At 49.5% G+C, this 27100-nt stretch overlaps 1 protein-coding gene across 2 annotated transcripts in view; it reads left to right on the forward strand.

The window, feature by feature from the left end:
• The first annotated feature begins 10619 nt into the window (after positions 1–10619).
• Positions 10620–27100, forward strand: part of LOC144170947 (uncharacterized) — a 30545-nt gene continuing 14064 nt past the window's right edge. The window contains exon 1 of one of the 2 annotated variants that reach the window (XR_013322703.1): positions 10620–10756. Coding sequence is in view for 1 of the 2 variants with exons in the window: in XM_077700945.1 (XP_077557071.1) it covers positions 20218–20454 (237 nt within the window). In the remaining variant the exon portion in view is untranslated. Of the gene's footprint in view, positions 10757–20207; positions 20455–27100 lie in introns of those variants that run through there. The other variant, XM_077700945.1, reaches the window with a different exon arrangement.

Consider the following 27100-nt stretch of genomic DNA (forward strand, 5'->3'; position numbering starts at 1 on the left):
AGCCAAGCATACCCACTTAGGGAGACTGGCCAAGATTGGCAAAAAAAAAAATAAATAAAATAAAAGCCCCAGCGTTTGCCATAACCGTGGCAACGCTTGCTCGGAACGAGAAAGACACGTCATAACGTATGCCCCTCCAAGGTGTTTAATGTCCAATAATTATCACTTGCAAAAAATGAAAAAAGCTCACACTTATAGCAACAATCGTTGAGTAAAGGTCATTGCGGCAGCGAAGAAGAAGCAAATCGGCTGCAATCGTGGACCTAAACCGTCGTGATGGTCGTGAAGGTTGCGTGCAGCTTCGCTACCTACAAGTCTTACGCGTTAGTGCGAGCTTCCTTCATTTTTTGGGGGACAACGAAGTAAACGGGCATACTCTTTTATAGTTACATGATTTGTGACTCCACTCCATCCTGTTTTGCATCGTTCATTGTTCTAGGAACGGGAATAATGCCATATTGGATAGAGGGTTCATTGTAGGAGGAACGCGACTCGGACGTTGAAGACTGCGGTGGGAGCCGAAAAGAACACATTTGTACATTGATCGTGGAGGGGTATGAAGATTCCAGTTCTGAAGAACAGATACAAACAACAGGTTCGGAGGCGCGGGGAGACGCAAACTGAACGTTATCTACACCCTCTCAAGCAATGCACCCAGCTTCAAAAGCGAAACAACCATTTCGCTTGCTCCCTGTACATGTTTTTTTTTTTTTTTTTTTTTTGCTTACGACAAATGATCCAAAAACTTCCTTAACGTTGTAATCGCGTGCCGCAGGAAGGAAATGCGCGACAACTATGAGGCAGACGCGGACGGAAACCGCGACCTTGCCCGGAGCACCAATTACAATTAAAACAACAGTTAACGTTTGCCAAATATGCCGCTACTGAACGCGTTGTTGTCGGTGGCTGCAAGGAAAAAAATGAAGGAAATGGGAAAGAGTGTTTTGGGGTGAGAGCGACTGCCGACATTCCTATGTGGCCGTGAGCATATCTGAGGCCCTGCATGCAGATACAATGATGATTGTGCTGTTGGAATCGTTTCGAATGCAAGGGCTAATTGCACCGGAAGGACCTGGAACTTTGCCTCAATTACAGCCTGCTGCTGGCTGACCCCACCCGAGGAGATAGGGTGACCGCTCCGATTCGGTGGCTGTCCACTCGTTAGCCTTTCCTGGCGGCCAGGGGCGATTCTGTGGGACGCGGACGTGCCGATTTTCCGGAAGTCGCGCAACGACAGGCACAGAGGCCGAGAGCTGGCAACGCAGCCGCAGGCTACCATTTTGATCACGGCTGCTCCGCATCCATGGTGTCGGGTATCCAGCCTGCAGAAGCGATACACGTCAAGAGAGCCCGTAGCAATTCTCTGGTACGAGGGCCTGTTCATTATCAGCGCCCGTGGCGGCAGTGGTCGTCATGAACTTTCCGGGCGCAGGAGAAGATGCAGATGAAAGCGACTGGGTTAAGTATGACTATTGTTTTTATTATCCCGCTCAGCGCGTCGGTATGACAACAACGAGAGCATCAAACCCCAAGGAGGTATTGCGATTAAAAGAATGCGAAACGCAAACGGCGACGGACGTGATGCACCGACTACCGATGCGAGAAATCGCCCGTGAGGAAATTACCGACCCCGAAATATGATGCGGAGTGCGGGTACATTTGCGCGCGAGCATTTTTCCTTATCTTTCGGACAGAAAAAGAAAGAATCGACCAGCATAGCTTCCGCCCCGCCTTTATTACACTCTTATTTGGCTGCCCGAATTCCACAAAAGAAAGACATGGACAAAATCTAAAAAGGAAATGCACAGCGGAACCGCCCGGTTGTCTGCCATACACTTCCCCGGTTGTCGAGCTGATTCATACGAACCCGAAACTCCTCCCCAAAAGCGTCTCGGCCACAGAAAGAAGTTTCCACCTTGCATCACACTGTTTTAAAGAAGGGACTCTGCAACACTTCTCATAAACGCTTGCAATCTTTAATTTACGTCATGGAAGCACTGGGAAAGCTACAGTTCCGCCTACAGTTCCGCCTTCCGTTTCTGCTTTGATTTTGTAACTGTTGTTTTTTAAAGTGGCTATCGAATGCGTTTATTGCAGTAACTGCAAGAAATCCGGCCAATAGCCGCTACACCATTGATTGTAATGACGCAATTCGAGCGCTCGAAGAACGCCAGGGTCGGGAAAGAGGGATAAATCTTTTGGACAAGTTTCTAAGTTATCTGATGGGCATGGAGCAGTAATTTTTGGCCCAGGTACTTTGCCATCTTTTCTTCTAAGTACTGGGTGTGTTTGTTGACTACGTTCTGAAACAGTTTAGGATTTCGAAAAAAAATTAGAAAAGTGTTGCGGGGTCCCTTTGACGACACTCTTCATTCCGGAGAAATCGACAAACAGTATATATGACGAGGATTTTGTGTAAAGGTTGACTTTGGGGTGGAGAGAAACTAAATTTGCGCTGAGCAAAAACTTTTATACTTTATTACGTCACCCTCACCGTAGTTACATGTGGATTTATTTGGCCTTTTAGGGTATTTTTACGAGGGAGAAGAAGAAAACTAAATGGGATGCAGGGAGGTTAATAAGGCATTGAACTTCCTACACCAAGGCAGTTAAGTATTGTAGAGTGAGAGAGAGAGAGAGTAGGAGGACATACGCACTGGCAGTGTATAGCCTCCACCGTGTCGGCCCATCATCCAAGAATCTGAGGGGCCAGGATTTGTTCTGGTGCAATACACAACGCAATAATAGTAAGCGTACTTCAGCTAGCCGGGTAATTGCCCAGGCACAGGTGTAGACAGTGCATGTTGGATGACCTGACTGCTCCCTTGAACTCTGTATCTTCCCCAGCTACGTTATTAATTTTACATGACCCGCCGCGGTGGCTCAGTGGCTAAGGCGTTGGGCTGCTGAGCACGAGGTCGCGGGTTCGATTCCCGGCCGCGGCGGCCGCTTTTCTGATGGAGGCGAAAAGCAAAAACGCCCGTGTGTACGAGATTTCGGCGCACGATAAAGATCCCCAGGTGGTCAAAATTAATCCGGAGCCCTCCACTACGGCGCGCCTCATCGCCTGCGTTGCGTCGGCGCGTTAAACCCCACAATCAATCAATCAATTATTTTACATGTGAGAAAAAAAAAGTGCAATGGACAGGTCGCTGGGGCCGGTTTCCTAACGACTATTTCTCATGTTCAATTCTTTTGGCCGGGTAATACTAAGGGGGGGGGGGGAAGTGGTGGGGCAGGAGGAGGAAAATAGCGGAGAGGACCGATAAAAATGCAGTAACGACGAGGAAATCTTAAATCACTGGAGCAAACATTTTATGCTGCGTGTGTGTGCGTGTGTGTGGCCGAGCATGCGTGCGTACGTGCGTGCGCGTGCGTGTGTGCGCTCGTGTGTATACGCGTGTGTGTGATTGGGCGTGAGTGTATGCGCACGCGTGTATGTGGGCGTGTGCGTGGACGTGCGTGTGCGTGCGTGTGTGCGTTACTTCGCGTGCGTGTGGGTGCGCGTGTACGTGCGTGATTGTGCAAGGGTGTGCGTGTGTGTGCATGCGTGCGGGTTTGCATGTGCGGATGTGTGCATGCGCGCGTGCGTGCTTGCGTATGTATGCGTGTTTGTGTGCGTGTGTGTGCGTGCATGCATGCGCATGTGTGCATGGGTTTGTGCGTCCGTGTATATGTATGTGCGTGCGTACGTTTTTGCGTACCTGGGGGTGTTGATGTGCGTGTGCCTCTATGCATGCGTGCGCACGTGTGTATGTGTGTGCGTGCGCGCGTGCGTGTGTGTGCCTGTGTACGTGCGTGCTGTTCGCGTGTGGGCGTGCGTGTATGGGCATGTGTTCGTGTGTGCGCGTGCGGGAGTGCGTGGGCGTTTGTGTGTACATGTGCGTGAGTGTATGTGTGCATGTGATCGTGTGTGTGTGCATGTGTATGTTCGTGTATGCGTGCGTGCACGTGTGTGCGTTCGTGTGTGAGCATGGCAGGCGCACGCGTTGGCGAGGGCGTGTGTGTCTGCTTCCCTGCACAGGCTTTAACATTGCCAGGTTTCGACGAAGGCAAGCGCAAAAAAAAAATTACAATCCATTCCAGTGGCGTATCCAAAAATATTTTTTTTGGGCGGGGGGGGGGGGGGGGTTACGCTGCCGGTAAAAAAAAACAAAAAAGGACAAACCCTGCCACACAAAAAATTTTAGTCGTTTTTCGGCTTTAATAAACCGACACAGTCCTTATTGTTTAAATTACAGTATAAATATACGGAGTTTAAATTGCCTAGGGGATAGCCAAAAAATAGGGCGAAGGGAAGGGGGAGGGAGAGATGCTGCAATTTTGGGGGGTGTTCTGGCACCGAACCCTCCTCCTCCTTGGCTACACCCTGATCCCTTCGTAAAGAAAGTTGAGAGAAGTGCGAAAGTTAAAAGTGGGTCCAATCATCGATCGTCAAACCTGCAAAGACCCAAATCGCTAACGAAGATCGAACCCACGCGACGACTTTTTGGGCCTAAGTAAGCGCATCTACGAACGATCTAAACACTTATCGATAAGTGGTTTAGGAGATAACGGTATACCATTGTACTCCTCCTTCATGATCGATGAGTGTATTGTCCTATCTAGAACCGCTCCTTTTTCGCGATTTTCAAGTCACCGTTTTGACGCAATGGAAGCACGGTTTCACGCAGGCGTCGTGTGTCCAGCGGTCCTATCAGAGCTTTTCGGTCGAGCAACCAGTCTGTGGGGTAATGCATTAGTTTTTTGACAGAACACCATCGGCCCCACTAAGAAAGCTTTCGCTTTCAAAAGGTCCCAGGGGCGTTTATGCACTATGTTCGTTCAGTTCACGCCGGAGTTCCTCGGCATAATATCAACAATTGCTTGGGACATCAAACCCCTACTTAGCAGGACTCTGGTGTGAGTTATCTGGCTTATGTTCATGAAAAAAATAACAGAACTGCGCGAACGAAACAGGACCGAGCAATAGAAACACGTAGAACAAAGACGGGCACTGACTACCAACTGTTTATTTTTCGGTCATCAACTATTTATTTTTCGATCAAAAAAATAAACAGTTGGTAGTCGTAGTCAGCGCCCATTTGTGTTCTACGTGTTTCTATTCTTCGGTCCTGTATTGTTCGCGCTGTTCTGTTTTTTTTTTCATAAACCCTGTAATTTCATTTTGTTTTACAGTTGGTTATGACTATATATTTACCGAGCAGTATCGCTTTTTTTTTCTTTATTGCCGGTCTTCGACATTACAAAACAGTAGGCACACAAGAGCTATAGAACATGACACGTAGAGCTACCAGCCTGACTTATGCTGGCATTGTCGCTTAAAATTCCTTAAGTGCCATCAGGGGTTCTACCCTTGACAGCCATTCGGGAAGGTAGTCCTTTGATTTCTGCACTTCCACGAATTGCGAGATACTCTCTATGAAATAATGTCTTGTTGGCCTCGCGTCCACGTCCCCGTGGAGCCAGGCCATGCGTGACCGCCAAATGCTGTGGAGGCCCAGCAACATGATCGAATCGTATGGAACCCCCTCTTCGTTGTCGACGCTCAAAAAACGGATGCCGTGAGGATGTAGCGGAAAGTCCTTGTGGATGGTCCTCTGAAGGACGTCCCACAAAAAGACGGCCGCCCAGCAATGCAAAAATACGTGCTCTATATTCTCAGGTTGCTTGCAAATATAGCAATTGACTCCCCATGGTACAAATAGTCCTCTGTCTTGCATCCAGGTTTTTACTAAAAGTGTACCCGTATGCAACTTAAAGAAAAATGACTTGACTCCCGGATTAACTTCCATTCGTTTTACGCGTTTCAACACAATTTGTCCTGGGCCTCCACAGTACAGAGCTCTGTACATCGGTATCGGAAGGACAGCGTCGCAGACATCTTTATACAGCCTTCTACGTGCGACTGAACTCAAGTGTTCGAGGGAAAAACGGGCAGTTAGGAACTGAAAAGACATCACAACCTCTTTCAAATAACCGTGAATGCCACCCGACATGCTACCCGAGGATACCACAAATGCAGGTAAAGCACGCGCCAATCGAACATGAATTACCGTGCGTAGAAAAGGATCACGAGTATCCCGTAAAAAGAGAAAGCGATTAACGAGCTGTCGTACCTACAAGTGTACCAGCCCCAGGCCGCCATCGCGGACCCGCCTGAACAAATTGGTGCGGCTGCATCTCTCCCACGTCGAAGACCACACAAAAACAGCAAAAACCCTGTGAAATTTCTGCACATTAACCCGTGAGCAATGCAATGCTTGCATGACAAACCAAATCTTCGCAACAAAGAATAAATTACAGACAGTTGCCTTTGCGAAAATCGACATCGCAGCCCCCTTCCATTTTTCAGCCTTTTCCTCCAGTTCTTTTATCTGTCCGCGCCAGTACGGCTCGCTATCACGGTAATTTTCCAGGGGCGTACCTAAGTATTTCACAGGCGTTGTCACCCAACTCACATTTTCAGAGGTGCTGGGTGTCGATGACCAAGCCCCGTGCCAAAATCCGACACACTTTCCCCAATTGACCCGACTTCCCGTTACATCCCCGAAACGCTTGACAGTTTGTATGACCCTTGAAATGCTCTCTTTGTCGGTACAAAATACCGCCACATCGTCTGCATATGCCAGAAGTTTTACCTCCGTGGCCAGCAGTTTATACCCGTTGATAGCTTCATTTCTAATAATGCTCTGACACAACGCTTCAATATAAATGCCGAACAGTAGCGGGCTCAAAGGGCATCCCTGGCGCACTGAGCGCTCCAAACGAATTGGCGCACCAAGGCTTTTATTAACCATTAGTCGTGTAGTGCAATTTTGGTAGGCCAAGGCAACGCCTTCAGTGATAACACGCCCAACATTACAATACTCCAACACAAAAAACAGTAGTTCGTGAGCCACGCAGTCAAATGCTTTCTCTAAGTCCAGCTGAAACATTGCAACTCCACTGTGAGTGGCGTCACAACACTCCAACACACATCTCGCCTTGTGAATGTTTGTCCTTGTGAATGTTTGTAAATATTGTACGGCCCTTTATTTCGCAAGTCTGGTGTGGTCCTACCAATTCAATCATAACTGTTTGCAACCTTTGCGCGAGAATCTTCATGAATACTTTATAATCAACATTTGTTAAAGATATCGGCCTATAAGATGTCACACTTTTAAGCTTTTCTGTATCTTCGGTTTTCGGGATTAAAACTGTATGGGAGGTAGAACAAGATGGGGGAAGAGTTTTAATATCTAGCGCTTTGTTGAACATAAATGTCAGGACAGGAACAAGAAGATGCTTATTTTCCTTATAAAAACCCGCACTTAAACCATCTGGGCCAGGAGATTTTCCTGAATTTAGGTTTTCAATTGCTGTTTTAACTTCGTCGTCCGAAATTGGCTGTTCTAGAGCTTGTTTCACATCGTCATCTAAGCGAGGCAAACCACCGGCAAAGTATTTTTGGAACCCTTCAACATCCGCACTCTGTAAGGCGAACAGTGCCTGGAAGTGTTCAAAGAAAGCGTTTTGGATTTCATGCTTCTCAGTCATCGTGCGTCCTTTCCATTTTATCTCGTTGATCTGGTTCCGTCTTGCATGCGCTTTTTCGATTCCTAGGGCCCGCTTTGTGGGCGTTTCCCCAGCAGCCCAATGCTCTGGCCGTGCCCGCACCAGTGCACCGCGATAACGCTCTTGATCTACAAGCTCAAGTTTCTGTTTAACTTGTCGTATGTCGTCGGTAAACACCCCGGGCATTCTGCTTTCCTGGTCAATTAGTTTTTGCAGATTCGCTCTCAACTCTTCTTCCTTCATTTTTTGTTCGTATTTTAGAACACAGGACCTTTCAATCGCTTTCATTTAGATGTCTTGTTTAAAAATTTCCCATTTCTGCCCAATTAGGTAGTTATCTGCTTCCTCGAATTCTTGAAGCCTTTCAGTGGTGTAAGATGCAAAAACTTCGTCTTTTAGGAGCTTAGAATTGAGTTTCCAGAGGTCCCAATTGAAGGGTGCTTTATATTTCTTCCTCCCGATATCGCATTGCACCAAGCAATGGTCCGAAAAAGACACAGGCAGTACCTTATAATTTTCACATTTGTCTACCAGGTCCAGCGAGACGTACAACCTATCCAGCCGCGCGTGACTGGTACCCTGAAAATGGGTGTACTGTACATCTCGGGCTCCCTCCAGACACTCTGCTACATCTACTATGCTATATTCTTCAACCATTTCAATGAGGAGGTCGGTACTGGCATCTCTATAAGGGCTGCTGCTTGATTTGTCCCGCGAAGGTAATACGCAATTAAAATCCCCCATCAGTATGAGTAACTTTTCAGTTGTCATGTGATGTTTTAGGTTGGCAAAAAATTCTGTCCTCTCATCCGCCCTATTCGGAGCATATAGGTATATCATTCGGAAACCCACTGCAGAATACAAGATATCACATACAATAAGCCTGCCTGAGTCGTAAGACGTCACGGTTTCCACAACAAGGCCAGGCAACTTTTTTACAAACAGTACACACCCTGCAGACGACCCAACGGCATGACTTATGCAGGTATAGTAACGCAACGTGAAACGGTCCGCCATGCTCGCAGTCTCATCCTCCCCGTCAATTTTTGTTTCCTGAAGAGCTAAGACGTCTAGGCCCCGTTCCGTTAACAGCCGATGCAACTGGGCTTACTTTCTTTTAGTGGCCAGACCTCTAACATTCAGGGTGCCTACGTTTAAGGCGCCTTCCATACAGGTTTTAACCTAGAAGGGGAGACCGAGAGCGTGGCGCGTACCTGCTCGCCTCATGGCGTCGTCACACGCCCCCCAGGGTCCAGCTCGCTCGAGACGAGCGATTGCTGCTGCGCCGATGTCGCCCGTGGGAGGCTGCGGCTCTGCTGGTTGTTGGGTCTCGTCGGCTTGGGTGGCACCCGTCTACTCTGGCTCGACTTAGTTGGTGGCTCCTCGCTGTTTACATGCGTGGCCGGGGGGTGTCCGCCTTCCGCATCGTCGTGGCTGCGCTTCGTGCTCGCCGCGACGGTGGCCGCTTGGCTCACGTCCATCCTCTCCTGAACACTTGCGTCGTCGCACTGTTTCGACGGCGGCGCGCTCTCGGAGTTGCTTTGCTGCGGTGTTGCCGCAGCTCCGGTTTGCACCTCCTGACGCTTGGGCGGGTTGCCCTCCATAGACAGTGGCGTGCTTGAAGTCCCATCCGCGGCCGCAAAGTCTCCCGTGCCGCGAGCGGCTTCCTCTGCCTCCATTGCGTCCATTACGAGCTCGCTTGAGTCGTCACCACCTGCCGGCCCAGTCACGTTGGCGTAGGTACGAACGCATTGTGCGTCCGTGTGTCCGAAACGCCGACACCGCGAGCATCGGGGGACTTTGCACTCTCTTCGAACGTGTCCCGTCGCGTGGCAACGCAAGCACTGCATGGGCCGTCCCGGAGCAACCACAAGCGCCAACTCGCCCGCCACACGAATCTGATGAGGCAGGTCGTCCAGTTTTACTCCGGCCTTGAGCTTCAGCATGACGGTCCTGGTCGTCGACCCTTTGTCGTGAACGCCCTGAACGCGCCAGCGCTCTTTGGTGACTTCCGTAACTCGCCCGTACGCCGCGAATGCAGCTCGGACATCCTCGTCGTCGATCCCTTGCAGCAGCCAGTGAAGCTTCAACCTCACCTGCTGATTCTGCGGGTCGAAGATAAGGCAGCGGCGCCCCTTAACTTCCTGTTCGCCGGAATCCAGCATCTTCTTCGTAGCCTCTGCGGTGTTGAAGGTGACGGCCCAGACGTGATTAATCTGGTACGACCCCAGCGCAGTTACATCCGAGAGCATTCCAGTCCTGGCGAGCATATCCCGAAAATCTTCGACTCGGTACGGTCTTGCCTTCACATCGTCGTGAAGAAAAAGGGCCCATCTCCCCGCGAGGGGGACTCGAGTAAATGCGTCGCATAGGGGGTGGGTGTATTGCGTTAACGTTTAGTGTTAGTGGTAGTGAATGCGTTGTATCAGCAGCTTCTTGACGTAGTTTGAATGAGTCAAGGATATAAGGCGCGTTCGTAGCCTTTCATTCTGTGTCGGTTTTGTGGCGCAGTGGGAAGAGCACCATGTACCTCGCGTTCCGCCCACAGGTAGTGATTGCGTTGTGTCAGCAGCTTCTTGACGTAGTTTGAATGAGTCAAGGATATAAGGCGCGTTCGTAGCCTTCCATTCTGTGTCTGCTTTGTGGCGCAGTGGGTAGAGCACCATGTACCTTGCGTTCCGCCCGCAGGGTCGTGGGATCAAAACCAGGCGCCGGTAAGTATTATTTTTTTATATAGTGTAGGGGGAGGGGTGCGGACCTGTTGTTGAGAGCGAGGAGGGTAGCGTGATGCGGGAGAGGAGGAGTGGGGGAGAGGGCGCACCTGGAACGGCTGTTGCGGACGCCGAGGCACACCAACGCCGACAACGCCGGGTGACATCGTGAGTTAAAGAAATGCTCTGCATTTAAAATGGTGTTCGCAACAATTCGCCCGGTTGGCAGTTGTGGCAGAATGATCTGATAATCGTCTTCAGCTTGCGCCCTGTTTCTGCGGCCGGCCTGGGCCGCTATCTCCGCTCCTACGGAGCACATGATTACACGACCGCACGCTTCGGTGACAGGAAGTGGAATGACCGAGCAGTATCGCGAACTGGTTCAACGTTCACTAACAGGTTCGCAAAAGGTTATACCGCTGGGCGTAGTCGAATTACAACTGAACCAAACGAAATTGAGCCGCAGAAGATGAAGCCGCAAGGGGCAGGTACGTTGTCTATTTCGGAGAGTTCGGGAAGGGACTCGAGGAAACCGGGCGGAGTAAGGTTTGGCAGTCGAGTTTTCTGGACTTTTTCCTATTGATTTATTTGCACTGCTGGCGATGAAGAGACCGCGCGTGGGGGAGGGGGGGGAGTTCTGTTTCTGGCAAGGGGAAAGCTACGGAAGCAGCGTTAGCGTTAGCGTATTATTAGGGAGTTTTAGTATAGCGGAAAGCACCACTTTAGCGCGCCCATAGCGTTAGCGGGCACGCTAACCGTAGCATAACGAGGCGCTATCCGTTCGCGATTGCGGCCCGCAAAACGTTAACGCTACAGCTAAAACGCTATACTAAAACTCTCTAATAACTGTGCAGCCGAGTAAGCTGCCTGAGCGTACTCATCACGGCTGGGCGACCAGTCGATGCGAATGTCGGTGTTTTTTGCGAATGAAAGTAGCATCAGGCGAAGTATTTTGCGAGCAAGCGTAGTTGTTGGAGGTCGGATTATGACACGAAACAGCGCGTCGACAAAGGCGAGGCGCCAGCGCTGAAAGATCCTTTTTTGCACTAGGCAATATAAAGGAAGAAATGAATCGGCGTCAGTTTCGAAACACTGAAACACAAAAATGTATAACTTAAGATTTGCCGATAAGCAAGTGACATAGTGCAACCGCAGAGTCACCGTCCCGGGAATCTGTGTGTCGAGATATGCGAGTCCGCTTTAGGGGCGAAGCAACTTAGGACTTCCCTTGGTCCGTGGCTCGTCCCTTGGTGTCCGTGCACACAGTGTTGCGCATGCGCTAGGAGAATTAGATTGCATTGTATTTGGATTGGTTTAAATTGAATTGTATCGTATAGGATTGGATTGGAATTGTATATACTGTACGCACGTGTTGTCACTCATTTACATGCGCGGGTGGGCAATGCCACGGGTGATTTACGGTATATAGGAATGATCCCCAGTGCTTCGCCAACTCGTCATTATTCACTTCGTGGAGATGCGTGAATTTTTTTACAGAGAGCAACCGATGGTGTGCTCACACGTTTGCCCCACTTCTCAACCACCCACACTTCGAAAATTTCGCGTGTGCGTATGTCACCGTACCGTATCAGTACCTTGGTGGTTTGTAAAGGAAGGAGGGGCAGTTGCAGGCTTTGCAGTTCACCGCCGTGCTGCTCTCAATTTCAACTCGGAGGGAGTTGGGACTGGGAGCAGCACTGTGGTGAACAGTCGGCACAGGGGTACGTCGTATACAGCTGGATACTGGTAACGAGCGAGGCACTTCACGTGCTTTGTTGTGCACTGCACTTTTGAGAGCCCAGGGCATTCAGCTTGCTGCGTAATCTCCCAAGTTCTTTCGAGGCCGAAAACACATTCCGGACGCCTGCGTTTTCCGCCACTTTTGTGAAGCGTTGGGTATGTAAGAAAGGACTCCCAGGGGATTCTTCCGCCCTTCGTCTTGCCTCTGGTTGCTGTTATTCGAGCAGAATTTTTTCGGGACTGCCTCCGCAATACTCGAAATCAGGCCTTGCGGGTAACCTGCAAACAGCGTCCGGTTCAGGTTTTTGTTTGGAGAGCTTCGAAGGAATCGGTGAGGTTAAGAATTTGTGGTGGGATGGTTGACGTAAAGCGAAACATACAGACGTCGAGTGCATGGATGATGGTGAAGAATTCTGCTCCGAGATAAGTAGCTTGAGTCACGTGGATGGTGTGAGGGCCATGAAGCTTACAGAGATCAGGGGTGGTCCATGCCATGCTGATGATTGACGGTTTGATTCTGGCGTCAATGCAGACATCGACTTCTTGAATTGGCGAGGGTAGCAATTCGATTGGTGCCGGTTTTGCTAGGAATGCGTATAGAGCGATGGCCTAATCAATGACCAGTGGATGGCTCTTGGGATAAGGGAGTGGGAAAGGCCGCGTTCTGTTGAAGCTGCCATGATTTAGATACCTTGGTGGATGATGGGGCGTTTGAAGGCTAATGGGTTGTTTCGCTCTCGAATGATAGCTTTTTTCGGGGGGCGGGGGACTTAAAATTTTATGATGGTGGTGTGGGTTTGTTGGGTAGTCCGCTTATGGTGCGGTGAGTGGCTCTATGTAAGCGGGGTGAGACCGTTACACGCCGCTTGCTGCTCAATGTCGCCTTCACAATCTACCTCCATACGATCGTGAGTGTCTCTCATTCGCCAGACCTTAACAGCATTGCATGTGTCATACCTGTGTGTGCCCCTGTTTCCCAGCACATAGGTCATCTGTTATGGCGACATTGTGTCGTCATGGCGACGCATGCCACGAGCTTAGGGACGATCACGGACAGCGGCAGTCTGCGTCCACTGCGTCACGGGCTGCCAAAGTGCTCGTGCCATCCCTTCGAGACAGTGGTTTGCACAGTATTCTCTGCGCTTTCCGCACGCCTATACCCCTAGGTATGTGTTGGTTCGTGTGATTGGCTGTTTGTGTTCCTTTGTGTGTGCATTGCAATGCCATCTGGAGTAGCAGGCCAAGCTCATTGCCTGTCTGGCCCCTTCAGTTCATTCGATGTTTTTACAATAATTCCCTCAGAATTAGTACTTCAGAATTAGTTAATTAGTAGTCAGAATTAGTTAATTCAGAATTAGTACTGTTGTAGACCAAACTAATTTCTTCAAATTTTTGGACAATACACGCAATGTGTTTGTCCACAGCTGCGTTCACAGCCATTCCAGATCCTTCTAGCTGATGTGGCTGGCACGCACGTCACAGTTTTTTACGAGTGCATACTATACCTTGAGTTGAAGATTCCCGCCGTGGGTATATGAAGCTCGGCGATAAAGTAAAAAAAAAGAGGGTTGCTGCGTGAAGTCCTTCTGTTGGAGTATAAAACCTTTAAATCTGCTGAAGGGGTTGTTACAGTGCACAACATTGTAACTGCAAAAAAAAAAAAAAAAAAAAAAAAAACAGGTACCCGGCAGCAGTAAGCAAGAAAACACACAGTTCGTGTGCTGTGTGTTGTGTGCTGTGTGTTTTCTTGCTTAGACCCATCACGTGGGCTCTCTGCTTGGATATCAAGGTGAGGAGGAGGAGTAAAACGTTTATTCAGAAAAAGGGAGAGGAGAGGGGGAGAGAAAGAGTTAGGAGCGGTGGGTGGCCATCCTATTCCGGTAGGCCGCGCAGGGTCGCCGCCGCCTTCTCCCGAGAGATCAGGGCTTCCTGGTCCTCGAGCTGGCAACTGCGCAACGCGCTCTCCCATCGCTCTACAGAAGGGGGATCGGGTGGTTGGGGGTTCAGTGGGCACATCCAGACAAGGTGCAGGGTCGTGTTGAGAGTGTCGCAGCGTGAGCAGTTGGGTGCATAGCAGGTGGGGGAGATGCGGTGGAGGGCGACGTGGTTGTGGTATGTGTGAGTTTGAAGTCTTCGCCAGATGCGGGCGTCGGGAACGGAGAGCGAAGGGTGAGGAGGGGGATAAGTGCGTAGGGAGGCCCTGTAGTGGTACAGGATGTCGGTGTAGGTTTGTTGGAGGGGGTTCAGGGCAGGGGGACCATGGTCTAGGTTGGGGCGGCAGGCCTCGTCTGGGAGGGCCCGGGTAAGAAGATCGCGGGCCATGGCGTGAGCCACTTCGTTTCCAGGGAGGGATGTGTGGCTCGGTGTCCACACTATGCGGGTTAACGGTAGAGTGCGGCGTTGGGACAGGATGTGGAGTGCCAGGGTGGAAACTCTGCCTTGAGCGTAGCGGCGGCAGGCAGCTTGAGAGTCCGTGAGCACCGTGACAGTTGGAGTCGTAGCGTGAGCGATGGCGAGGGCTTTAGCGGCTTCTTCTGCCGTGCTCGTTGATGCTGTCTGCAGGCTGGAAGCAACGAGGGTGGTGGCGTCGGAGCGCACTACGGCAGCTACGTGTGCTCGTTGTCGGGGGTAGGGAGTGGCGTCGGTGAACAGGGCAGTTGAATCACTGCCGTACTTTCGAAGAAGGAGGCGGGTCCGATGCTGTCGTCGTCCTAAGTTGTACGTGGGGTGCATATGGCGTGGGATGGGAAGCACCCGTATGTTCGCGCGTTGAGCAGTGGGTATTCGTTGGGGGGAATCGGGAGTCTGTTCTACATGTCGACCGAGCTTATGCAGCAGGTGTCGGCCCGTTGGGGTGAGCTGCAGTCGTTGCAACTGGTTGTTTATGTCGGCCTCCATCAATTCTGTGAGAGTATTATGGAGACCGAGTTGCAGTAGCCGTTCGGTCGATGTGTACACGGGCAAGCCAAGCGCCGTCTTGTAGGATTTCCGAATTAGAATGTCAATTTTGGCCTGTTCTCGCGGTTTGAGGAGAAGGTATGGAGCTCCGTATGTGATCCGACTGGTTAGCATTGCTTGGAGAATGCGGCAGGTGTCGGCTTCTCTGAGACCGTGTCTTCTCGAACAGGTTTAAAAGGAAAAAAATTCCACGAGAGCGAAAAATCCCAGGCCATCTCCACTAACGTGAAACCTGGGAAAGGGCGAAGCATGCAGTGTATAAGTGCATTCAAAGATTGTAATTCTCTTTCTTGCCACACGGCGCGCACTTATTGCGCGTCGGACAACGAGGAGCAATCGTGCGCTTGCTTAGGTACTGGCGATCTCTTGCATTGAACCGGATTTGAGCAATTAAATGACAGAGAGACTGGCCGTACGTTGTCTTCGTGTCACATGCCGCAGCATGCGTTCTAGCGCGAAGCGTTGGAAAACGAGTGTCCCGGTGTGTCTCTTTTAGTACGCGTTTTTGCCCATGGAGATGAAACGTTTTAGCTCGAGATGTTGGTAAACGAGGGTCCCTGTGTGTTTTTTAGTACGCGTTCCGTTCTAGCACGAGGCGTTGGAAAACGACTGTCCTGGTGTTTTAGCACCGTGGCTACATCAGACGACAGGACACGCCGACAGGCCGAGCCCTTAAGGTGCTTCGCTCCTAAAACGCGTTGCTAGGCAACACCCAGCATAGTCGGTGCACGGCGCTTCAGGTGAGAACATTCGAAGCGCGTGCATATCCGAGCGGCGCCCCTCCTGCTCGAGCGCTACCGATCGCATTCACCGTAGTGGAACGACTTTTACTTCTACGAACGTGCATCCATGACCTAGCGCCGAATATTACTTTCAAGTGTGTATTATTACTTTATGTGTGTTATTATTATTAATATTACTTTCGAACAATAAAAGAACCAGATAATTAATGAATGCAGAAATGACGGAAAGTATTCGCTCACGCGAAGCACGGGCTCACTTCGTCAAACGACCCTTTAATCTTTCCAAGTGACAGGCCTAACTGCAAATGTGCATGACCAGCTACCTGATTTTTGACTGGCACTGGTTCTAGAAGGAAAAATGACGACGGTCGCAACTGTCGCAGGGCATTCAAATCATCCTCGCTTAAATCTGCCAGAGTTACACGGGCATGCACCCAAACGAAGACGTTTAGAAAACCGCAATTACTCATTAGATTGAATCTGCAGTCCGTCTTATACTCAAGCGAAAATAATAAACAGCAACTTTCCCGTTTCTCTTCTTCCAAAGTTTAAAGGGGCCCTGAAAGGCATTTTGAGCACACTAAATGAACTAGCGCAACCGTTAGATTGGGTCGTCAACGTCCTCTGTGCCAAGTATTACTCTTTTACGCGCAGCGGAAAGCTCACACTTTTGTTGCAAAGTTTGTCGTTTTTTTCTCACCCTTCCCTTCGTGTTTTTGGACGCCGCCATCTTCACATGTCTACATCATCGATTCCCAGATGTTCGTCATGAGCTAGACATCCTGCTATTGGGCGGCTTTTTCACGCACTTCCGGCAAAGAGATCAGTCGTCTGCTCAGCGTCGGCTCGCCGGCTGATCTGCCAGCAGAGTGCCGGAGTGCTTGGGCATTTTACGACAAACGAAACAAGTGTAAAACAAACGCTTAACCGTTTGTATTGAATGCAACACGGCCATAACACGACATGGATATTCTGTTACCTGAGTACGTTCCATAAAGAAAGCGTTGAAGCCCCGTGGCACTTCTTTCGTGCAATCGCAGAGAACGCCCTGAGCCGAATGCCCGGGTTTGACGCATACATTTTATTCAACTTCAAAACAATCCAGAGATGCGTTTCTAACGAACACAACGTCACAACATGCGTTGAAAGTCGGAACCCCCATTGACAGAGGATGGGTTGCCTCCTGCCCGTCGTAAATTCGGTACGGACGGCGACGGCGCGGGCGATCCGAGTAACCCGCGCGGCCGGCCGGGCACGACGCCTCGGGCTCCGCCCGCTACCTAGCGCAGGTAGTTAGACGAGGTGGGGCGAAGCCCTGCGTGGCCTGACCCGCACCTTTCTCGCAGGACGAATTAATAAAGGTCATTTCTCTCTCTCTCTCTCTCTCTCACCTCGCGCGCGCTTTGCGGGGACGAACAGCAAGTCACTTAACTCTGGCGCACAAGCCGATGGCTTTTAGCCACGCACACTGCACATACCCCATGCGAGGTTGAGTCGTACATCGCTCGAGAAAGATAATCCAGACCATGGGAAGCACTATCCGCCCGCAAAAGCACAGCGTCGCATTTCATCGCGAAACAAAGGCGTCCACAACACACACACCATCGCCTCCTGTAATGCCAAACGCATCTCGCACATCTCGCACTTCCCAATGGGAATGAATGATACGCCTGCAGTGCCCACATGTCGCGAGGTGGGGCCCCGAGCTGAACCGGGATCACGGAACCGTAACTGACTTCTAAGCGGTTTGTGCCTTGTTGCCAAGGCAACCGATGTTTGAGATTGTCAAAGAAATGGCGCTCGCTCCAGCGCTAGAAAGCTCAGAGCCGCGGCGGAGAATATTTTGCCAACGTTGCCGCTCTCCACCACGCGTCGCCCCAAGCTGAACTGGTCACTTGATTGAAGCGTTTTGTGCACGGGTTCTGTATCGGTTTAAAATGTCTTTTTCACATGCCGCCGGCAGGAATTACCACCGCCGCAAAATAAGACCCGGCACCAGCGGGGCCACATCTGATACGGCGCTTTTTGGATAAACAGTTCGCGGTGCATCAAAGAGAACGAGCGCACGACCCTCCCCGTGCGGCTGCGAGTTCGCCGCCGATAAAAAGTCATGTGCCGCCAGCAACGTACACCGCGAAAGGGCAAGGCCAGGCCGCCGCATACATGCGGCCAGATTTTTCGTTCGCTTTTCCAGCCTTGAGCGCAGTGCGGGATTCATGGTGTCAACAAAGCTTGCCCGTAGCAGATGACAGTCTGAGCAGCGCAATAGCGGAAGTACGTCACCGCTGCGGAGCGCAGCATCATGGGAGGCAAGGCTCGCGTGCCGTCAACAGCGGAGAGTAAGTCGAAAGGAGGAGGAAACGCAGAGCGACGATAATGCACGGTTTTTGATTTACGATTTCTCAGCTAATACTCATCGCTTTAACAAAATTCTTGCGGGAGGCGATTGCAAATACATTGCTTTATTTGGGTACATGTACATCCATGCATCGGCGGAAGGTATTTCAGGACCCCTTTAAGCTTCATTTCCTTTTCATGTCTTTATTTGATTTTCCGGTTTGAGGGAAATGTGGCCAAGGCGCGTTTAGCCATGCATGGCTTGTGGGTTGCGGTGCACAGCTCGTCGTTTTAATCGTGATATTACCTATATGCATGCTGCTGTGGTGTAAACCGTGTCGCTTCTACAAGGGAAGTCCTCACGCAAACTCAGGCTGAGTTTTTTAGGGAGCTTGACTCTTCGCGTATAGCGTTAGCAAGAGCTGATCCGATTAACTGCCGCGAAAATTAATCAGGAGTAAAGCATTAATCAGTTGATCTACTAATGGCGCACCCCTTTTTTAAACCAGTTTGTGGTTGTAGCAGACAGAGAAAGGTCACGCAATTCGATCAATACTGGTTGCGGTTTCGATTTCTTTTATCTCGCGCACGGAGCGTAACCGTTTTGCGCGCCCGCACCGCATATCAATCATCCAGCGATTTCGTGTCTTTGTGGCTGCTATCTTGCTCTGCACTAACCAGTTTTTCTGCCACACCTACATTCTGACACGGTAACACGGCGGTGGGGATCGTATCTTAGCAATCTCAAGTTCGCAGGCAAAGCCACCACCACGAAGTAGCGGTCACCAAATCTCCACGTAAGAAAAATGAAAGAACTGAAATACAGAACTAAGCAATCTATCTCACGCTTGTTAAGCGTGATGGAAGGGGAGCTTACACACCCTCCACGTCGGCCTGCCATAATGGCAATGGTTTCAGATGTGCATTAGTATCAGATGTACGTACATTAGTTTCAGCCTTCTCTCTCAGAGTTGATGCGCTCAATAAATTGTCATTTTCGCACAGCGCCTTTTGTTATTACAATCTCTCATCGACAGGTGAATCTTCCGCTGCCTATTCGCCTCACGTACTGTGGTCTCTTTTGAATTTCGTTGTCGTCTAAAGCAAAATAATTGCCTTCCTATTCACAAAAGCACATTCCCTAGAAGCTAGGACGTAGAGTGCTACGTTACACCAACGACCTTTACCTTTACACCAACGATTGTTACCTTTACCACTCCAACGACCAATCAAGCCTCCAGACGGGTACGTGTTGTTGCATACTGCCGCCCAGTTGTCACGTTTCTGGGGTTCAAATGGTGCGCGACGTTTAGGCGATATCAGCGCTGGCCCATTGGGCTTGGCCAGATAGCCTCATTTTTGGAGATTGACAAAAAGTGTCCTTCGGAGGCAATGAGAGTAGGCTGCGTTTCTTGAGGGCGTGACGCAGCCAGGAGACGCGCTGGGCTGCGTCACGCCGACTAATAGGCAACTAGAACTTTTCCGTTTGAGTGCAACTTGTCGTTTGTGTGAAATGTGCGTTCACACACACACAAAAACAAAACAAAGTACAGGCATATACTTACGTTATATTACAGTTTCAGTCTGTACGTTCTAGCCGTACATCTTTTTTCTTCTTTTTTTCTAGAATATTTCTTAACCTTGAGAGCTTAGCGCAGAAGCTGCCTCCGCCGTGACATTGAATAGACGTGTGAACAGTTTGCTCAACGCCTAAAGTAAGCTGTAAAACGATAAGATGTAAGGATAATGTTGTTCTGTCGCAGGACGGTGAAGAAAACTCAAAGGTCAGCACAGAAGTTGGCAGTGAAGTCAACGCACGGACTCGAAGGCACCATTCTAAACACTAGCTTCGTATCATACCACCGGGGGCACGATGTCTCGGCCACTTTAAGCGCCAACAGAATACAAGTGACGGAGAACTTCACGAGCACGCGCCTTAGGGCAGCGCGTGGACGTGATCCCACACTGCCGCGTGCAGGATCCCGGTTCGAGCGTTCGGATGCACTCAGCCGCAATTCAAGAGTTCCTGCTATATAAATACAGCCGTATCACACACAGCCTTGGCGATGACAATCTCGCCCAGCGTGGCGCGGCCACCGTTCATTGCCGACGTGACATTGCAGACAGACGTGCTGAGGGCTGTCGGGGGTGAGCACCCCGTTACCGATGCCATGGTGAGGCGGCGCCGGGTGGCGCTATGCCGCCGGTCCTGCTCGACTTCCGCGAGCGAAACGATAACGAGAGCGGAAAAAGACGGTTCCTTGCAACGTGGCGAACTTTCCCCAAGCGCACCCGCGTGGTCTAAGGGTCGTCGCCACAGTGCCCGCCCACCCCGCCACTATAAAATGCCAACAGGGCACCGGGGAACCTCCACTCGTCGCTTCCTTGCGAACACTATGAGGAACACTGTGAGTATGCACTCGGCCTTCGCCGAACCGGGTGGTGGGGGGCAGTTTTGTGCGCCTGAGTCGGGGTCTGTCATGCAATGTTCCCGTTGTTTGTTCATCTGTTTCGTAGCCTTTTTGCTGCCTTATTTCTTTCTTGGGTAAGCCGAAAAAATTCTACATGAAAAGAAAAATCCAAAGTTTATGGAAGGTGTACTTGTTATAGCTGCTTCAGAACAGCGCAAAATTGACGTTAATGAGGACAGACAAACGGTACCGCATTTATTTTGCCATGCCAGTAGGACGCAAAAATTTTAGACGCAAGTTTAAGCATTTTCATTTTAGCTTTGGATACGGGGATGATGCCAGTTGACTTGGGAAAGTGGCCTGAAGAAAGACGCCAGACAATGGCTAGGTGACATTCCGACACAAATGCTTGTTTTCGCGAAATCAAGCCTCCGTGTCGAAATGTCTTAAACGGGCTCGATCTTTCCCTTTTGAGAGGAACCGTGCATTATAATGATCTGAACTGCAGTAATCGAACATGATCACATGAGATTTAACATCACTGGAATATGGCACTCAACACAGTTTTCATGTTTAGACGAACGGTGAAGGGTATTTTCGGTTAACAGAGCGTATTAAATGCTTTGAAACGGCGAGAAACTATACCGTATTCGTTTACTTTAGAAATGGTCATTTCTCAGGAACACATTGAAAAAGTGCTTGAGAAAAATTGGCGCAGCTTGTCGTAGTGGTGCAAGGCCGGTGAAACATCAGGGCTGGCGGCCCCCCGCCCTTCGTTGGAGACCCGGATGTTTCACCTCACCTTTATTTCCGAACTTGCCGCTGATAGTTCTCCATGACTGGCAGGGCCGGATCGTTTCGTCCGCAGGCTTTCACATCTCTCCCAAAGTGGACCGCGTTAGCACGCGCTAGATCCCGCGGCAACCGGCCGCGCGAACTCGGCGTCTGTAGCGAGAACTCGGAGTCACTTCAGGCGCGAACGCGCGTGAACTGGCAAGGAGAGCAGCACGTGAGAGATCACGCCACGAGCGCAATCGCATAGAAGCCTGGTTTCACAACACGAGGGACCCAGGTTAGGTACCGGCCACGGGAAGCGCTTCTTCCCCTGGTTCGACTCGTTTCGTTTCATGCGGCGGCAGTCTCTTAATTGCTTTCTGTTGTGCTTAAGTTGGGAGGTTAGGTTACCGCTTTTTTCGTTCTTTTATTACTTATTTCCAACCTCCTAAAACATGTGCGCATTTGCCTACCCGTTAATGAGGCGGCCTGGGAAGGCGAGATGGAATGGTTCTTGCACGTTATGGGTGCCTGAATTCGTTGTTAGGTTTATTGATTTTCTTTCGCTTCAAAATTGACCCATTTGGCTCTAATATTTGGGAAAATTCATATCTGGCATTTTTTTTTCTTTTAGCGGCTGTGCGCTGCGTGAAAACACAACATTTTGTTTTTCTTTCCAATTGGCTGCACATGTTATTGTTCCCCGCCGCTGCTGACCCCGTGCACCGCGGGTCATTGTGGTGGCCCAGTGGTTAGGGGGCCGGTTTCATAAAATAAAGGTCCCGGGTTCGATTCCCGGGACCTCTCTAACCCCATTTTTGTCTTCAGGCGCGCACTCACAACACCTACTCGTGGGCTCCTTGCCTCCTCGCCACTTTCCCTCGCACTTCGAAGTTTTTTGGCGCGACGGACGGATAGCGCTCGGCCTAAACAGGTCTCCTGTTGTAAGGCAAGCCCATAAAAGTTTCTAGTTGAAATCAGAATTGAGGATTTATCAAGTTTACGCCACACCTTGTATATTAGGCGTGTCGTACAGGGTAGCTACGGATTAAGCAAGACCACCTGGTTTGGGGATGTCTGTAACGTGCCCCGAATCTCGAGCAGACTGGCCGTTTTTTTTATTATTATCCTTTCGCCTCTATTCGAAATGAACCATCCTTGGCAGTGAAGCGAACCCATGACCTCGAGGCTCGGGGGACAAATCCTTAGCCACTACACTCTAAAGAGCATCCATGGGTCTACATCGGTGCAGTGCAGTTGTACGACATGTCTTGCGTCGAAGGAAGAAGATTTAGTAGATAATAAGGCCTGACATCCGAATGAACTGTGGGAAAATGTGTTTGTTGTTTCCCGCAGTGTAGGAGCTCACGCTCGTATTTAGTTATATGACAGCGTTGCTCCCATTTTTGGGGTCATGTCCCATGCTGGGCACAAACCTGCTTTGTTCGTCCGATCAAAGTGGTTGGTCATTCAAGTGCACTGTTTCAGAGCATGACCCACGTGTGTTTTGAAGTATGCACGGTGGGTTTGCACATTTAAAGTATTCTGCCCTTAGAAAAGGGGGAAATTTCTCATTTAGTAAAATGATGATGCAATGTTCTCAAAAGCGGCGTAAAATAGATCGCACAGGACTGACTTGTGGCACTTCGCTGCAGTGAAACGGGTATGCGGTGTGCTGATTTTTCTAAACTCCCCACTGAAGTTCATCCAAGCGAGAAGCTTAAACTTTGAGGAAGTTTTGACACTTAGTAAGCTGCTTTCTGCGTTAGTTAGGCTACCTTGAGATCCAGCTTGGCCAATTGAGGAGGGCCCGCGCAGTCAGCCAAAGCTATGGGCGATCCCTGACGGGCGGGTGCCTTAACAATAGCGACCGTGGTTCAATAAAAATGGTGTTCATTCATTTAGAAAGCTGTACTGCTTTTCTTTGTGACCGTAAGGCAAGCTTAGGGCACGCGTCAGGGCACTTTTAACGGCACGCTACTGACCATCATTCTATAAATTCGCGTTCCAGAGTTCACAACTATACATGAGAAAATTTCTTTGGATCTGTTTCCCCCCACTGCATTTCAATGGCAGATCGCCGCTTCCACGCAAGCAAGTTTTACGAGCACTGACCCGGCGTTGATCGCAGTTATCGGTCATTTTGCATCGTTGTCGAGAAGCCTGCCTGCGGGGACTTCTTAAGAGTGCTCGTCAAACTGGTACCATGAACGCAGCGATCTGCCATTCAGGTGAAATGGGGTGAAGTAGAGCAAATAAATTTTTTTTCGTGTGTAGATACAAACTCTGGAAAGCGAATTTATAGAATATTTATCTGGCCCTTAAATGCGCCCTCAAGACCCGATTGACGACTTGATTGTAAATTTTGATCTCCGCTGTGAGTTCACGTCTGGCACGCTATCGATCTATTTCGTTTTCTAGGTAGCAATGATTCGCCATTTAAGTTTATTGCGCGCAGGATGCACTCGAGTTTTAAATGTGTGATAACACCGATATAAGTCCTACGTGGCCAGATATTTATTGCAAACTGATGGTTTTCAACATCATCGAAGTAAGTCATGCCAAGCGCGAACAAGCCCCAATGCTGACTCTCCTCTTAGGTATTTTTTATGCAGACAAATGTACCTTTCGGTTCTGCGCGTGCCAACTCTAAACAGACATCGGGAGCAACATTAAGGGAGCTCAAGAAATCGCTTGAAAGAACTAGCGTGAAATTTCCTATCCCCTTCGGTGCATTTAAGCGTGACTTAACATTGCGGTGTGGTTTACTCAGGTGGTTGAGATGTACCGTCCGCTTTCTTTCTGGCGTTTGTGCGGATCGGTGTGGCCGGCCTCTAAATAGTGCTAAATGAGCGCATGTGGGTTTCGCGCTCGCATTTTGCCACTTGTAAGCAGGCTGTGGTAGGCACTAAATACACTGTTCAAACTGTCAGTTGTTTATTAGAGTCCTTATGTCAGCCAAAGCAAAGGCACGAGATGACACCAGTCGTATCCAATGTTCATATCCAATGAAGCTCGAGGTGTCGTATCCAGTGCACCCTTATTTAGTGGCGCAGTGGCTAAGGCTTGATTGATTGTAGGGTTTAACGCGCCGACGCAACCCAGGCGATGAGGCGCGCCGTAGTGGAGGGCTACGGATTAATTTTGACCACCTGGGGATCTTTAACGTGCGCCGAAATCTCGTCCGCACGGGCGTTTTTGCTTTTCGCCTCCATCAGAAAAGCGGCCGCCGCGGCCGGGAATCGAACCCGCGACCAGTGGCTAAGGCGTTGGGCTGCTGAGCCCAAGGCGACGGGTTCGATCCCAGCCGCAGTGGATTCTTTTTAGATGTAGACGGGAAGCCAAAACTCCCGTGTGTCCACATTTCGGCGCGTTGCAGATTCCCAGGTAGTCAAAATTAATATGGAGTCCTCCACTACCGCACGGCTCACAGTCCAGGTGTAGCGTCGGTGCGTCAAGCCCCAATTTTTTTTAAAATGCAAATGACACTGCATATCTATTTCTATTGCATATCTACTGGGATAGTTTCATTTTAGGAAATTGTAGCAGATATTGTTGAAAATTGGTCGTCGTAAAACCGTGAACCGTTTTCGCTTTGATATTTTTCACTGCGCAATCAGACACAATTGAATAATGCCGAATTCAAGACAATTTTTCTGGGGTATTTTCAATCAAAAATAGCTGCCCTGTTGTACCTAAAAACACTAGAAGGCGTGCTCTTCGACTACGCACCTCCTTTACCAACCATTGCGACGAAATGTGCAACGTACGTTCGCTGATCAGGGACACCCGCATACGATCTGGCCTAAAACAATGTGGTCTGCGCTGTGGCACGAGGCAAGGCGAGCATGGCGTTTTGCATTGCTTCATGTCAGAATTCAGATTTTTTTTTTCTTGAAGTCATAAATTACTCGTTCTTAGACAAGGTGCGACTCCATTCAGGTACATTGCAATGCAGCATACTCGAGAATGTTTTTATTTTTAATGTATAGACTTACGATTGGAATCGTTTTGAGTCAATTCTTCCGGCCAACTAAACTGCAGTCCTGTGTATTCACGAAATATGAAATGCAGTCACCGGGATTCGTTCCTCGCTAGTGTACACGCTCAAAGGTACGGTTTGTACTCCAGTTGGCCGTACCTTAATGGGCGTGCTAACTCTATGCTTTCCTCAACTTGAAAAAAAAAAGAAATGTAGTTTGTAGTACCCAGGACAGGTACAGAGTTTCCACATCATAACAGTGTGTCAAGGAATGAATGATGGGAATGTTTTAGTACTACGCAAATATATTAGCAGAGTCGTTACTGAAGAGGAGAGCTCCCTTCAGATGCGATTTTAGGATTTGAGATAGCTTTACAGTGCCCCAGGAAACAAGGAAGTCGTCAGGCCTACTTGTGCGGGAAAACATTTTTGACTGCAAATTACCCCCAAAATAACTGGGCGTTCTCCAAACGTTTTTGCATAACTCATACTTAAGGTGAAACATTTTTGTTTGCTAAATATCACGATTTTGAAATTGTTGTGCTAGACCCCTGAATGTTTTACTCCTTGAGCGAAATTTCTGAGGTTGAAAATGATAACTATTCGTCCGCATAGCAATGGACGATCTCACAATATTTTTTGTTTCAAATAAACAATAGCTACGTTATAATAACAAACTTAAAAACCTAACCAAAATTTTCTTTAGTTACAAAGATACAGATCTTCTAAAGAAACACCGAATACATTCACTTACAAAAAATTATTATTGTTGAAGATAAGGCAACACCTTGAGTAGAGCGCACCAAGTCCAATCGACCGGCTCTTGAAGCACCTCGTCCAAGCACCGCGCGCCTTAGTATACGCGCGCGCAGCCAGCGTTATCACCACGCGCATGCAGTTACAACTTCACCTCACCCCACCATGTGTCAAAACTTGTTAAATGCTAAAGTGTTTCTATGACGACTCAACGCGGAAACCCGTAAGAAGGCGCCTGCGCAACAGGTGGGACGGGAAAAGAAGTAGAAGCATACTTTCGCTTCTGTTTGCGTTCTTCTCGTCCCGTCCGTCTGTTGCGCTGCCGCTTTCTTCGAAGTTTCGTGCCAACCAGCCCAAGCTTCAACTCTTTTGCGAAACCCGCCTGTAATGCTTGATGTGTCAAACTTTCGCCACACATGAAAATGAGGATAATAACCGGTGCCAGGGTCTTTGTACGTTGATATGTCTCTTTACATAGCATCGAAATGAATATCTTCTGAGCAGCGCATTTGTGTATAGCAGTGAATCCAGCTCTAAAGTGCCTTGGTATTTAGCGTCTATAGAGATACATAAGGTTTTGTGGAGGTAATTAATAAAAGCGCTAGGGCCTTCGCACTTTCCTGTAAGTTCCGAAAAAAATGTCTGCCCAGGAAAGCCATTGTGCTTAGTAGTAAAGCCAACTTTATAACGACTTAGTATATAACGCCTCGTACGGATACCTGGGGTCTTGTGGGGCTGTGGAGATATTTAATACGAGCCCTAGGGCCTCCCTGCGATGGTGTCAGACTGATTATACGCCTAGAGTTTCGCGATCGCTGCGCCGCCTGCCGCCATTTCTCCGTGGCACTTACGGAATTTGAGCTACGTGGCTGATAGGGGCTCCTGCCGTGGTTAGGTTTTATTTCGCTTCTTTTTTTATTTCCGCGCCCTATAAAACTTGTTATAGTGATTGCTATAAGCAAAGAGTGCGTCTAGTTCACTTAAAAAGCATCTGCGTCTTCGTGGAGTACTCGAACGCCAACAAAAGCTACCCGTGGACGCAATTTTGCGCGCTTCTTCGCCGCTCTTCCGGGCGTCGGCGACGGCTGCAGCATATCACCACTGTCACCTCCGGATACGTCAGGCACAAGT

This window comes from Haemaphysalis longicornis, unplaced genomic scaffold (genome assembly GCF_048455015.1).
Source record: "Haemaphysalis longicornis isolate Haplotype H1 unplaced genomic scaffold, Haemaphysalis longicornis Haplotype H1 scaffold_1, whole genome shotgun sequence".
NCBI classification, from domain to species: Eukaryota; Metazoa; Arthropoda; class Arachnida; order Ixodida; family Ixodidae; genus Haemaphysalis; species Haemaphysalis longicornis.